At 40.2% G+C, this 14750-nt stretch overlaps 1 protein-coding gene across 4 annotated transcripts in view; it reads right to left on the minus strand.

The window, feature by feature from the left end:
- Positions 1-14750, minus strand: part of LOC147012590 (AMP deaminase 2-like) — a 79653-nt gene that overhangs the window by 47430 nt on the left and 17473 nt on the right. For 3 of the 4 annotated variants that reach the window (XM_085853596.1, XM_085853599.1, XM_085853600.1), the window contains 2 exons: positions 14324-14454; positions 826-894 (listed from right to left, as the gene is read on the minus strand). In XM_085853596.1, the coding sequence (XP_085709722.1) occupies positions 826-894; positions 14324-14454 (200 nt within the window). The remainder of the gene's footprint in view (positions 1-825; positions 895-14323; positions 14455-14750) is intronic. The other variant, XM_085853598.1, reaches the window with a different exon arrangement.

The raw sequence follows: 14750 nt of genomic DNA on the forward strand, positions 1-14750 counted from the left end.
TCAACAACAGACCATCTACACATAAAAGGAACCCAGTCTGTCTGTGATGCTTTATTCTAAAAAAAAATTATGCTGTCATATAATAATACAAATGGGACTGTTGTAAATCAAATAATCGATTTACTTGGAACAAAAATTTGTTCCTTCAATCACTAACTTGCCAGTTTTAAAACATCGTGTTTCTGGGATCGAGGAAGAAACAGGACCTCAGGTTTTAATGTAGTCGGTCCACCAGTAACATTTATTATTCCACCACAGCAGGAATCATTTCGAAGAAAAGACATGAGAGGAGCACACAAAATTATATCACAGCCAGACAACAACAATTATGAGCTATAAAAGATTATTTAGTTTTTCGTGTTTTACTTAATTTTACATCCTTATTGAAAACCAGATAGACGTGCAACGTTTGTGAAGTACAACTTGCTGCATTTTCATCAATTCCCTCAGCGAAGCTATGGGAGGCACACCGAGCGATAGTAAATAATACAAGTCAATATTATCCTTCCATGCATCACCTGTAAAGTTGTACAAACATTATGCTGAACCACCAACCATCATGAGCTTGCATTTCCGAATCCCTCTGCATTTTATTTTAAATTGCTCAACATGAAGGAAGCTATACAAGTTGAACTTGTACCGGAATATTTTTTTCTTCCACGCTGAAAAAATATTCAGGCAGATTTGGAATAGCTGGTAAGCATGGAAGTGGAGAAAAACGAGAAGGGCAACTAGTAAAACCTTCCGAAACAAACTCGGTTCTCGTCGAGGGGACAGGATGATTTTCAGGAGAAACGAGGAGGACGAAAGTTGACATCAACTTACTCAAGACTTATCGTGCTGTCAGTTTTCAAAAAATCTTGCTGTGCTTGACTCAAAAGCAATGGTTTTTTCCTGCAAGATAAACATCAAAATAAAACAAGAAAATGCACTTGTTGAAATAATAAATAGAAAACACACTCGATGTTTATTTTGACCACACAGCTTCATGGCAAAAAAATTTGAGCGTGGAATTTAAACAAATGTGATTTTAAAGTGAAAAATAATGAGTTAATCTTCAAAAGATTACCAATGGTTGTGAACTATTAGGGTACCCTGTGAGTACAGGGTACCCTATTGTTTTTCTTCTGTTTAGTATTATTACGCATTATACTGTTACGGCTGTGGAAATTCGCATTACACCATGAAGAGCCCGTAGGTGAGATATCTCTAACTACATGTGTAGTTAGCCCCAAATCCGTTATCTTAAGGGAATTTATATGATTCATTCGGGCTGCGATGGTTTGAGATAGCCGTTTTTCTGTTCTATCTTTATTTTGAACCAACCACGTCTCAACCATCACACAACAACCACCTTAACCACCACACCAGCCATCGTCACCAACTACAACCACGCTCCAACCCTCAGACAACAACACCAACAGCCACGACCTTTACCTTCACAACTCAATCCCGCAAACATCGCATCACCGTCATTCCCAAATGGCACCATAACCATCAAACCACCACCGATAAACCCTCCACCACCCTCACCTCTCTCCTTCTACGGCCATTCCCGCACCACCTGTGAACTCTGAGCGTCGGGCTGTCTTGGGCTCGTTCAGCGATACGCACCGAGCCGCGAGTGCAAATAGCGGCCTTTCCGAGGGAGAATTCGGTTGAAGAATGCTACACGCCCACTTCTGATCCGTCCAATTAGCAAGCGCGGAGCGGCTTGGCCCCGCCTCCAGGCGCGTCTGTGTGAAATCGATATATGCAAATATGATCCGATCAAAGGGGAGGTTCACGCCCACTTTTCCTCCGTCCAATTGGCGAGCGTGGCTCCGCCCCGAGGTCGTCCTGATCCGGATATTTGCATATTGTTTTTTCCTGCCGGCCTATAAAACGGTGAGCGCAAGGCGAATCGTGGCAGAGTGTGGCAGTCGCAGTGTGTGTCGGCAGGGCAGAGTGTGGCAGTAGCAGTGTGTGTCGGCAGGGCAGAGTGTGGCAGTAGCAGTGTGTGTCGGCAGGGCAGAGTGTGGCAGTAGCAGTGTATGTCGGCAGGGCAGGGCGAGTCGAGTCATCGGTGTGGCAGTCAGTGGAGTCGGGTGGCGAAGTCATCGGTGTGGCAAAGAGATGGGTTCTGCAGTCGGCTGAGGAGAGTTGTGGGAAGAGGCAAAGGAGCTCGGGTCCGAGGCGAGAAGGACGGCGGTCGGCGACGAGGTCGCGGTGTGAGATCGCTCGTCGCGGGACCCAAGCCAGCCAGCCATTCTCCTCCCCCAGGGCATCAACAATTCCCCCTTTCCCCCGCGCTGAGATAGTGCAAAAAGGGGGCCCCGTTCCCACCCCACTCCAAACGTCGTGCCAACGAAACCCGCCAAGGAGCACGGAGTCGGGGCAAAGCCATGCAGCCACATCTGCGGCTCGTCCGCCAACGCGTCACGAGGACGCAGGTAGGACCCCCCCCCCCCGGTCTCGCGGACCTGGCCGCTCCTCCAGGTCACGCGCACATATTGGCCTCCAGGCCTGTCTGCCCCCTTGTCTATGAGGGTGGCTTCTTTCCTTTGCTTTTGAGTAAATGTGTGTTGGTGCCGTCTGTAAAGTAGAACTGTATAAGTGTTGCCATGTGTGCGCGTAGTCGGTAGTAGATCTGCGTCGTTGTTGCTTTTGTTTGGGTTGATATATGTGCATTCTGACTGCATGACTGTATATGTGTGCTTTCCGTGTGTTATGTTAATAAAGTGCTTGCATGTTGAACTGTGCTCGTTTCGCTTAGTCTCCTTCCTTTTAATTGACCCTCCATCCTGCTTCACGTAAAGGGTTCGTAGTGGGCTTAATACGCCCAGTAATTAATCGGAACCGTCAAGGCCGACGATAACACTGCTCGGTTATCACTGTAGCACAGAACGGACCACTTAAGCGGTTCGTGTCCGGAGTCGGCCTGTGGCGTGGTACGATCGCCCGGTCGACCATCCGCGCAGGTACTTAGGTAGATCGAATTTGGCGAGCAACCCTATCCTGCGCGGGTGGGCAATTGGCACGATCGTGGTGGGGTTAAACACCCACCCGTGACTAGCTCCCGGCGTTGGTCCGAGAGGGTCACGACTGAATTGTCCGTCCGGTGGGTGACGTGCCGCGATTCGAGTCACGTGGCCGTCCACACGCCGGCGGGTGCGAATTCGCAACAATACATTATTATTATTCTTTTTCCGCCGGCATTTTGCACACTTTTCGCTTTAAAAATCATTATCTCTGGGACACTAAGTCCGATCGACACGAAATTTTCACCATAGTATGTACTGTATCTTTTTTGATAGCACAATCACGTTATAATTATGACGTCATTGGTCACGTGGTGCGGGCGTCATCTTGAAAAAAAAAGATAAATTTTGGACATCTGTATCTCGGAAACCGTGCAATGGAAATCTTTTTCGTTTGATACATTTTACTAAGCTCCCTATGCGGAACACGTGTGATTTTTCGTGACGTCATAGGTGAAGCGATATACCGGTGAAAATTCGTCAAGTAGAACGCCGTATGGGAAAAATCTCAAAAATTTTGAGCGTCATCTACGCCTAAATTCATCGTCAAAAATGTTTTTCTTGACGTCATCGATGACGTAATTCGGCCGCCATCTTGTTTTTAGCGGTTTTTTTTTTCTAATCTTCTTCTCCAGAAGGGCTGGACAGATTGAGGCGAAACTTTACAGGAACATTCCGCAAGAGGTCCTCTTTGAAGTTTGTTAATTTCTTCTTGATTGGTCACATGGTTTGGTGGCGATCTTGAAAAAACCCCAAAAACCTTCAAACATCTTCTTCTCCAGAAGCGCTGGTCCAATGAAGGTGTGATTTCACAACTATATTCGGGACATATATGCGATATAAGTTTGTTAATTTCGAAATGATAGGTCACATGGTTTGGCCGCCATGTTGGATTTAAGAAAAATATTAAATAATGTTTTCTCTGGAATTCCTTAAGCCATCGAAGCAAAAATTTGCAACTGCCTTCTCACATCAAGTCCGGATACATGGCAAAAATATTTTACCTCAGAAGTCACATGGTTTGGCGGCCATCTTGGATAGAAAAATACACCTTATCCGATTTACACGAAACTTCACACACTTGTTAGGGTCGACGATGGAAAGCAGAATTTAAATTTATGATGTCATAGGTCACATGGTTCGGCAGCAATCTTGGATTGAAAATGAATAAATTTTAAAAATCTTCTCCAGAAGGGCAAGACAGATTAAGACGAAACTTCACACATATATTCCCCATGAGGTCCTTTCTTAAGTTTGTTAATTTCTTCTTGATCGGTCACATGGTTTGGCGGCCATCTTGAAAATACCCTAAAACATTCAAACATCTTCTCCAGAACGGCTGACCTGATCAAGGGGAAATTTCACACAGCTGTTGCACATGAGTAGGGAATACAAGTTTGTTAATTTCTCATTGATAGGTCACATCATTTGGCAGCCATGTTGGATTTAAGAAAAATATTAAATAATGTTTTCTCTGGAACTGCTTAACCTATCGAACCGAATATTTGTTTCTGTCATCCTCCATGATAAAAATGACGTCACAAGTCACATGGTTTGGCGGCCATCTTGAATTTACCCGAAAACCTTCAAACATCTTCTCCAGAACGGCTGATCCGATCAAGGGGAAACTTCACATACCTATTGCACATGAGTAGGGAATACAAGTTTTTTAAATTTCTAATTGATAGGTCACATCGTTTGGCAGCCATGTTGGATTAAAAAAAAAATTAAATAATGTTTTCTCTGGAACCGCTTAACCTATCAAAGCAAAAATTTGCAAATGCCAGTTTCCATGAATTCTGCATACATGGTAAAAATTATGATGTCACAAGTCACATCGTTTGGCGGCCATCTTGGATAGAAAAACACACCTTTTCCGATTAACACGAAACTTCACAGACATGTTCCACGACACAGTTGAAAGCAGAATATAAATTTTTTTGTCATCTCATGTATCTCATGTTGTATCAAAGGCCAAGGTCTGGGTACCCGGTCATCACTGCCAGCAGTTGTAAAGTGGCAGTTCGAGTTGGGGTACCCTGTCATTCTGACAAGGAACCCTATTGTTTTTCTTCTGTTTATTTCCTTTTTAGGGGACCCTGTCATTCTGACAGGGAACCCTATTGTTTTTCTTTTCTTTATTTCCTGATTCTTTATTAGGGTACCCTGTCATTCTGACAGGGAACCCTATTGTTTTTCTTCTGTTTATTTCTTATTTATTAGGGTACCCTGTCATTCTGACGGGGAACCCCATTGTTTTTCTTCTGTTTATTTCCTTATTTTTTTATTATTTATATTTTTCCGCCGGCAATTTTGCGGGTTCTTTCGCTTTAAAAATCATTTTCTCAGGAACGGTAAGTCCGATCGACACAAAATTTTTACCATAGTATGTATCTTTTTTGAGAGCAAACTCAAGTGGTAATTGTGACATCATGGGTCATGTGGTATGGGCGCCATCTTGAAAAACACTGAAAAACTTTGGACCTCTGTATCTCTGAAACTTTCAAGGGTAAAAATGTTTTCGCTTCATACATTTGAATAAGCTCCTCAATGGGAACAGGGGTAATTTTTAGTGTGGTCATCGGTCAAGACGTGTGCCGGTCAAAATTCGTTAGGTACAACGCTGCATCGGAAAAATCTGAAATTTCTTGAGCCTCGTCTGCACAACAATTCACCGTAAAAAAAATATGACGTCATAGGTCACTTGGTTCAGCAGCCATCTTGTTTTGGGAATTTAAAAAAAAAAAATCTTCTTCTCCAGAACGGCCAAACAGATTGAAGCGAAACTTTACACACACATTCCTCATGAGGTCCTTTATCAAGTTTGTTAATTTCTTATTGATCGGTCATACGGTTTGGCGGCAATCTTGAATTTACCGTAAACCTTCAAACACCTTCTTCTCCAGAACGTCTGAACAGATTGAGGCGAAACTTTACACACACATTCCCCATGAGGTCCTTTATCGAGGTTGTTAATTTCTTATTGATTGGTCACTGGGTTTGGCGGCCATCTTCAATTTACCAGGAACCTTCAAACATCTTCTTCTCCAGAACGGCTCATCAGATCAAGGGGAAACTTCAATAACGTATTGCCCACGAGTAGGGAATATAAGTTTCTTAATTTCTATTTGATAGGTCACATGGTTTGGCAGCCATGTTTGATTCAAGAACAATATTAAATATTGTTTTCTCTGGAACCACTTACCCGATCAAAGCGAAACTTTGTGACTGTCATCTGCAGAAAGTCCCATGTTGTATCAAAGGCGGATGTGTGGGTACCCGGTCATCACTGCCAGCAGTTATAAAGTGGCAGTTCTAGTTAGGGTACCCTGTCATTCTGACAGGGAACCCTATTGTTTTTCTTCTGTTTATTTCCTTATTTAGGGCTTCAAGCATGGCTGAAGCTCTATTGAAATCGTTAGTATTATTATTATTATTAAAGGCGTTTTTATGTTCTACTGACCGATTTTGTGGTGGATCTGGAGGGAAAACTGTTGGATGAAATTCAACGAAACTTAACAGGATAATTACTCACCACCTGAAGTTAAAACTTTGAAACATTTGATGACGTAGGTCACGTGGTATGGTGGCCATATTGGATTTTATCCAAAACAAAAAACATCTTCTTCTCCAGAACGGATAACATGACAGCCTCAAACTTTTGCACACATTTGCATTGTTCCATGGTAATGTTAATTTGTTCGAAATCGTTACATAATTCATATGATTTAAAATGATGCCGATTCGCCTCATTAAATATGCAAAATATGCAAATGAGAGTTGAAAAAAATTTAATGACAAATTTAGATAGCACATAAACAGGGGACTCCCAATATATTTATACTACGTCTGTATTTGACCCCAGTGAGCCCCCAGGACCCCCAAAGTTGAAAATGACTCATTTTTGAAATGTCATAAAATGAAAACAACGCTTGGATTAAATTCAATGAAACTTATCCATTTAATAACTCTCCACCTGAAGTTTATAGTTTGAAAATTTTGATGACGTAGGTCACGTGGTATGGCGGCCATATTGGATTTTCTCCAAACCTAAAAACATCTTCTCCAGAAGGGATAACCCAACAGCCTCAAGCTTTTGCACACATGTCCGATATTCCATGAGAATGTTAAGTTGTTAATTTGGTCAAAATCGTTATTTAATTAATTTGCTTTTAAATGATGCCGATTCGCCTCATTAAATATGCAAAATATGCAAATGAGAGTTGAAAAAAATTTAATGACAGATTCTGATAGGACATAAACAGGGGACTCCAAATATGTTTATAGCATGTCTGGACTTGACCCCAGTGAGGCCCCAGAGCCCCCCAAAGTTTAAAATCACCCATTTTTGAAATGTCGTTAAATGAAAACAATGCTTTTATGAAATTCAATGAAACTTATCCATTTAATAACTCTCCGCCTGAAGTTTATACTTTGAAAATTTTGATGACGTAGGTCACGTGGTATGGCGGCCATATTGGATTTTCTCCAAAACCTAAAAACATCTTCTTCTCCAGAAGGGATAACCCAACAGCCTCAAGCTTTTGCACACATATCCGATATTCCATGGGAATGTTAAGTTGTTAATTTGGTCGAAATCGTTGCATAATTTATATGATTAAAATGATGACGGTTCGCCTCATTAAATATGCCAAATATGCAAATGAGAGTTGAAAAAAATTTAATGACAGATTCTGATAGGCCTTGAAGAGGGGATTCCAAATATGTTTACACTATGTCTGTATTTTACCCCAGTGAGGCCCCAGAGCCCCCTAAAGTTGAAAATCACCCATTTTTGACATGTAAAATGAAAACCAAAGAAGATAGACAAAAAGTGACCACACATTCTGGAAGATATTTTAACGTTCTACAAGTTCGCCATTTACATTAGTATGCAAATGTGGAGTTATTGGACTTTTTTGGGGACTTGAAAATTTGTCCAGCCTCGATTTGTCCAATGTGAAGTTTCTTTCTTTATCATGTATTGCTATGGACTTTTCAATCCTTCATTGATATAACATGAGTGACCCGATTGCAGACTTGAACTAACTTTCTAACTCGGAAAACCCATATCATGTGACAGGGTGATAGTGTTGAAATTTGTTAAAATGGAGGCACGCCTTGAAGCCCGGGATTACTGGTTTACCAGTTTTAATTTTTATTATTTCTTATTTATCCTTTTTGCCGCCGGCAATTTGCGGGTTCTTTCGCTTTAAAAATCATTTTCTCAGGAACGGTAAGTCCGATCAACACGAAATTTTCACCATAGTATGTATCTTTTTTGATAGCAAACTAAAGTGGTAATTGTGACGTCATAGGTCACGTGGTACGGACGCCATCTTGAAAAAAGCGATAAACTTTGGACGTCTGTATCTCTGAAACTTTCTAGGGTAAAAATGTTTTCGTTTCATAAATTTGAATAAGCTCCTCAAGGGGAACAGGGGTGATTTTTCGTGAGGTCATCGGTCAAGAGGTGTGCCGGTCAAAATTCGTTAGGTACAACGCTGCATCGGAAAAATCTGAAATTTCTTGAGCCTCATCTGCACAACAATTGACCGGAGAAAAAAATATATATTATGACGTCATAGGTTACTTGGTTCGGGAGCCATCTTGTTTTGGGAATTTAAAAAAAAAAATTTCTTCTCCAGAACGGCTAAACAGATTGAGGCGAAACTTTACACACACATTCCCCATGAGGTTCTTTATCAAGTTTGTTAATTTGTTATTGATCGGTCATACGATTTGGTGGCCATCTTGAATTTACCCAAAACCTTCAAACATCTTCTTCTCCAGAATGGCTCGTCAGATCAAGGGGAAACTTCACAAACGTATTGCACACGAGTAGGGAATATAAGTTTGTTAATTTCTAATTGATAGGTCACATGGTTTGACAGCCATGTTGGATTCATAAAAAAATATTAAATAATGTTTTCTCTGGAATCACATAACCAATCGAAGCGAAAATTTGCAACTATCATCTCCATGATGTCTGCATTCATAGTAAAAATTATAACGTCACAAGTCACAGGGTTTGGCGGCCATCTTGGAGGGAAAAACGCATCTTATCCGATTAACACGAAACTTCACACACGTATTCCACTACGGGATAAGAGGCAGGATGTAAAGTTATGATGTCATGTCATATGGTTCGTCAGCCATCTTGGATTGAAAATTAATAAATTTTAAAAATCTTCTTCTCCAGAACGGCAAAACAGATTGAGGCGAAACTTTACACACACATTCAACATGAGGTCCTTTATCAAGTTTGTTAATTTCTTATTGATCGGTCATACGGTTTGGCGGCCATGTTGAATTTACCCTAAATCCTTCAAACATCTTCTCCAGAACGGCCGGTCAGATCAAGGGGAAACTTCACATACGTATTGCACACGAATAGGGAATATAAGTTTGTTCATTTCTAATTGATAGGTCACATGGTTTGGCAGCCATGTTGGATTCAAGAACAATATTAAATATCGTTTTCTCTGGAACCATTTATCCTATCGACGCGAAACTTTGCGACCATCATTTAAGTCTCACGTCGTATCAAAAGCGGGGGTCCGGGTACCCGGTCATCACTGCCAGCAGTTAAAAAGTGACAGTTCTAGTTATTTATTCTTTTTCCGCCGGCAATTTGCGGGTTCTTTCACTTTAAAAATCATTTTCTCAGGAACGGTAAGTCCGATCGACATGAAATTTTCACCATAGTATGTATCTTTTTTGATAGCAAACTTAATTGGTCATTGTGACGTCATAGGTCACGTGGTACGGGTGCCATCTTGAAAAAACCGAAAAATTTTTTGGACCTCTATCTCTGAAACGGTGCGATGAAAATTTTTCGCTTCATACATTTGAATAAGCTCAAGGGGAACAGGGGTGATTTTTTGTGAGGTCATCGGTCAAGAGGTGTGCCGGTCAAAATTCGTTAGTTACAACGCTGCATCGGAAAAATTTGAAATTTCTTGAGCCTCATCTGCACAACAATTCACCGTCGAAAAAATATATTATGACGTCATAGATCACTTGGCCTCGGCAGCCATCTTGTTTTGGGAATTTTTTAAAAAAAAATCTTCTCCAGAACGGCTAAACTTTACACACACATTCCTCATGAGGTCCTTTATCAAGTTTGTTAATTTCTTATTGATCGGTCATACGGTTTGGCGGCAATCTTGAATTTACCGTAAACCTTCAAACATCTTCTTCTCCAGAACGGCTCGTCAGATGAAGGGGAAACTTCACAAACATATTGCACGCGAGTAGGGAATATAAGTTTGTTAATTTCTAATTGATAGGTCACATGGTTTGGCAACCATGTTGGATTCAAGAAAAATATTAAATAATGTTTTCTCTGGAACGACATAACCTATGGAAGCGAAAATTTGCAACTATCATCCTCCCTGATGTCTGCATTCATAGTAAAAAATATGACATCACAAGTCACATGGTTTGGTGGCCATCTTGGATAGAAAAACGGACTTTATTCAATTTATACGAAACTTCACACACTTGTTAGGGTCCCCGACGGGAAGCTGAATTTAAATTTATGAAGTTATAGGTCACATGGTTCGGCAGCCATCTTGGATTGAAAATGAATAAATTTTTAAAATCTTCTTCTCCAAAACGGCAAAACAGATCGAGACGAAACTTTACACATATATTCCCCATGTGGTGCTTTCTCAAGTTTGTTAATTTCTTCTTGATCGGTCACATGGTTTGGCGGCCATCTTGAATTTACTCTAAAACCTTCAAACACCTTCTTCTCCAGAACGGCTGATCTGATCAAGGGGAAACTTCACCTACCTATTGCACATGACGAGTGAATACAAGTTTGTTAATTTCTAATTGATAGGTCACATCGTTTGGCAGCCATGTTGGATTTAAGAAAAATATTAAATAATGTTTTTTCTGGAACCGCTTAACCTATCGAAGCGAAAATTTGCAAATGCCATCTTCCATCAATTGTGCATACATGGTAAAAATTATTACGTCAAGTCACATGGTTTGGCGGCCATGTTGGATTTAAGAAAAATATTAAATAATGTTTTCTCTGGAACGGCTTAGCCTATCGAAGCAAAAATTTGCAACTCTCATCCCCCATGATGTCTGCATACATGCTAGAAATTAAGACGTCACAAGTCACATCGTTTGGCGGCCATCTTGGATAGAAAAACACACCTTTTCCGATTAACACGAAACTTCACAGACATGTTCCACGACACAGTTGAAAGCAGAATATAATTTTTTTGTCATCTCATGTATCTCATGTTGTATCAAAGGCCGAGGTCTGGATAGTGCACACCAGTAGTGAATATAACTTTGTTAATTTCTAATTGATAGGTCACATGGTTTGGTGGCCATGTTGGAGTCAAGAATTATATTAAATAATGTTTTTTCTGGAACCACATAACCTATCGAAGCGAAACTTGGCCAATATAATCTACCCCCATGCCTGCATGCACGTTAAAAATTATGACGTCACATGTCACATGGTTTGGCGGCCGTCTTGGATAGAATAACGCACTTTGTCCGATGAAGACGAAACTTCACGAACGTGTTCCACTACACGATTGGAAGCAGAATTTACATTTATGATGTCATAGATCACGTGGTTTGTCTGCCATCTTGGATTGAAAACTATTAAATTTTTTAAATCTTCTTCTCCAGAACGTCCGGGGAGATTGAGGCAAAAATTCACACACACACTTTCCGCAAGACATCCTTTCACAAGTTTGTTAATTTCTAATTGATAGATCACATGGTTTGGCAGCCATGTTGGATTCAAGAATTATATTAAATAATGTTTTCTCTGGAACCACATAATCTATCAAAGCAAGACTTAGCTACTATAATCTAGCCCCATGCCTGCACATATGCTAATGAGGACAAATGTGTCTAAGAGCCGCGTCCTAAAGGTTTTGCCTTCACCAGAAGAAGAAGAACAAGAAGAAGAAGAAGAAGAAGAAGAACACCGAGCTCTCAATTTTAATTTAGAAGAAGAGTAAATACAGTCATGCGCCACTCAACGACAGGGTTACGTTCTGAGAAACGCATCGTTAAGCGACGTCGTCGTTGTGCGAACATCTTTTTTTTTCGTTTTCGAACATCGTACTTACACAAACTCGACACCTTGGCTATATGGTGTAGCCTATTGCTCCTCGGATACAAACCTGTACAGCATGTTACTGTACTGAATACTGTCGGCAATTGTAACACACATCCAAGAGAGACGGAAGACACGTTACATTTACCTTTTTGCTGTTCATGATGGCCATCGGTGTTGTTAGCAGCAGCTTACAATCTCCTCTCGCATCGATTATAGAAAGGTGAATAATTAGCATTTGGATTTTATAAATACATAATCATTGCATCAATGTTATAATTTACAAATGAAGAAACGAGCACCTGTCAATTGAGATATATATTTTCGGAACAGTGCGATTGTTTTTGACAACATAAAAAGCTTCACTAAAAATAAATTTGTGTTTTAATGTCGACTAAGAACAACGATTTATTTGCGGAATTCTTCAATTCAAAGGTAATTTACTTGCTCGAAGGTAAACGTGCAAACATTGGTTCAGTTTGAAAGCCAATTTCCTTGAATCCCGATTTAGCACGATCCTGCTTTTTTCGCGATGACATTTTACGGACCTCAACGATCGCATTATAACAGGGCCACACTGTCGTTTATTATCATTATGAGGTATTATGTACTGTATAGTGTACATAATTGTATGTGCTATTTTTATACGAGGCTCCATCACTCAGCAATAGGAATTTTTCAGTTACATTTTTTTTTCATTTTTTTTTTTTCAGAGCTGGCAGATCTGTCGTATATGTGATCTGTCGTAGCCCGGAACGTCGTTAAGCGGCGCATGACTGTAATGAAGAAGAAGAAGAGTAAAAAAATGAAGAATAAGAGTAAAAAATGAAGAAGCAGAGTAAATAATGAAGTACAAGAGTAAAAAATGAAGAGCAAATAATGAAGAAGAAGAGTAAATTATGAAGAAAGAGTAAAAAATAACGAAGAGTAAATAATGAAGTACAAGAGTAAAAAATGAAGAGCAAATAATGAAGAAGAAGAAGAAGAAGAAGGGCAAAAAATAATGAAGAGTAAAAAATGAAGAAGAAGAAGAGAAAAATGAAGAAGAGTAAATAATGAAGAACAAGAGTAAAAATGAAGAAGAAGAAGAAGAAGAGTAAATAATGAAGTACAAGAGTAAATAATGAAGTACAAGAGTAAATAATGAAGTACAAGAGTAAATAATGAAGTACAAGAGTAAAAAATGAAGAAGAAGAGTAAATAATGAAGAAGATTAAAAAATAAAGAAGAGTAAAAAATGAAGAAGAAGAGTAAAAATGAAGAAGAGTAAAACAATGAAGAAGAAGAGTAAAACAATGAAGAAGAAGAGTAAAAAATGAAGTGCGAAAATAAGACATGCTAAAAATTGTGCCGTCACAAGTCACATTGTGTGGCGGCCATCTTGGATAGAAAAACACACATTTTCCGATTAACACTAAACTTGACAGACGTGTTCCAATACACGGTTTGAAGCAGAATATAAATTTGTGATGTCATAGGTCACATGGTTCGTCAGCCATCTTGGATTGAAAATTAATAAATTTTTAAAATCTTCTTCTCCAGAAGAGCCAGACAGATAGAGGCAAAAATTCACGCACACTTTCCCCAAGACATCCTTTCACAAGTTTGTTAATTTCTAATCGATAGGTCACACGGTTTGGCGGCCACGTCGAATTTACCCTAAAACCTTCGAACATGTTCTTCTCCAGAACAGCCGGACAGATCGAGGCAAAAATTCACGCACACTTTCTCCAAACATCCTTTCACAAGTTTGTTAATTTCTAATCTATAGGTCAAACGGTTTGGCAGCCACGTCGGATTCAAGAACAACATTAAATATCGTTTTCTCTGGAACCGCTCATCTCATCGTCGCGAAACTTTGCGACCGTCGTTTAAGTCTCACATCGTATCAAAGGCGTCGTGTACGGGTACCCGGTCATCACTGCCAGCAGTTATAAAGTGGCAGTTCTAGTTATTATTATTTTTGCTCTGCAGCAAGCCATGAAACAATGCAAGTGTGCGTGTGCACTCCCCCCCCCAAAAAACCCCTCAGCTTTCTTTGTAGTGCTTAAAAGACAAACTACCAATTGAAGTAACTGATCACCAGCATCAGTGCTGCAATGGTTTGTCACAAACCAATTTGCCTAATCATCACCACATCTTCATGAATGAATAATCCCACAAAGAAGAAAGTCCAACTCATGGCCAAGCATGCGATACCCACTGAACATCAAACGTGAGTTGTCGTTGAAGGCGTTGGCGAGTCTCCTCGAGGCGTTCAATTGGCCGCTCCTCAGGGAACTCGTAAGGTGCACTCCGCAGTTCTTCTTCCACCATGGAGCGTGAGAAGAGTTCCTAATTCATGATGAAGTCGCAGTTTGTTATAGCAGGTCATAACATTTGTGGGGTTTTTTTATTTTCCAAAATAATTGTTGCATGCATGTCATTTCACATTGGAAGGATGGAAGGGATACAGGGGAGGAGAGGTAATTCACTCCACATTCTTGAAAGAGTCAAAGCACAACAAACGTGTTCGGCCAATGTAGAGTGTGAGGCTGTCGGCTCTTGACAAAAACTTTTGGGAGTATATTGCAGTTCGAGGAAATCAAAGAGTTTGAATAAGCTCGGTTTGTCAGAGGTCAATCCTCCAA

The sequence above is a fragment of the Eptatretus burgeri genome, chromosome 14 (genome assembly GCF_056783735.1).
Source record: "Eptatretus burgeri isolate ZD-2024b chromosome 14, Ebu_testis_v1, whole genome shotgun sequence".
NCBI classification, from domain to species: Eukaryota; Metazoa; Chordata; class Myxini; order Myxiniformes; family Myxinidae; genus Eptatretus; species Eptatretus burgeri.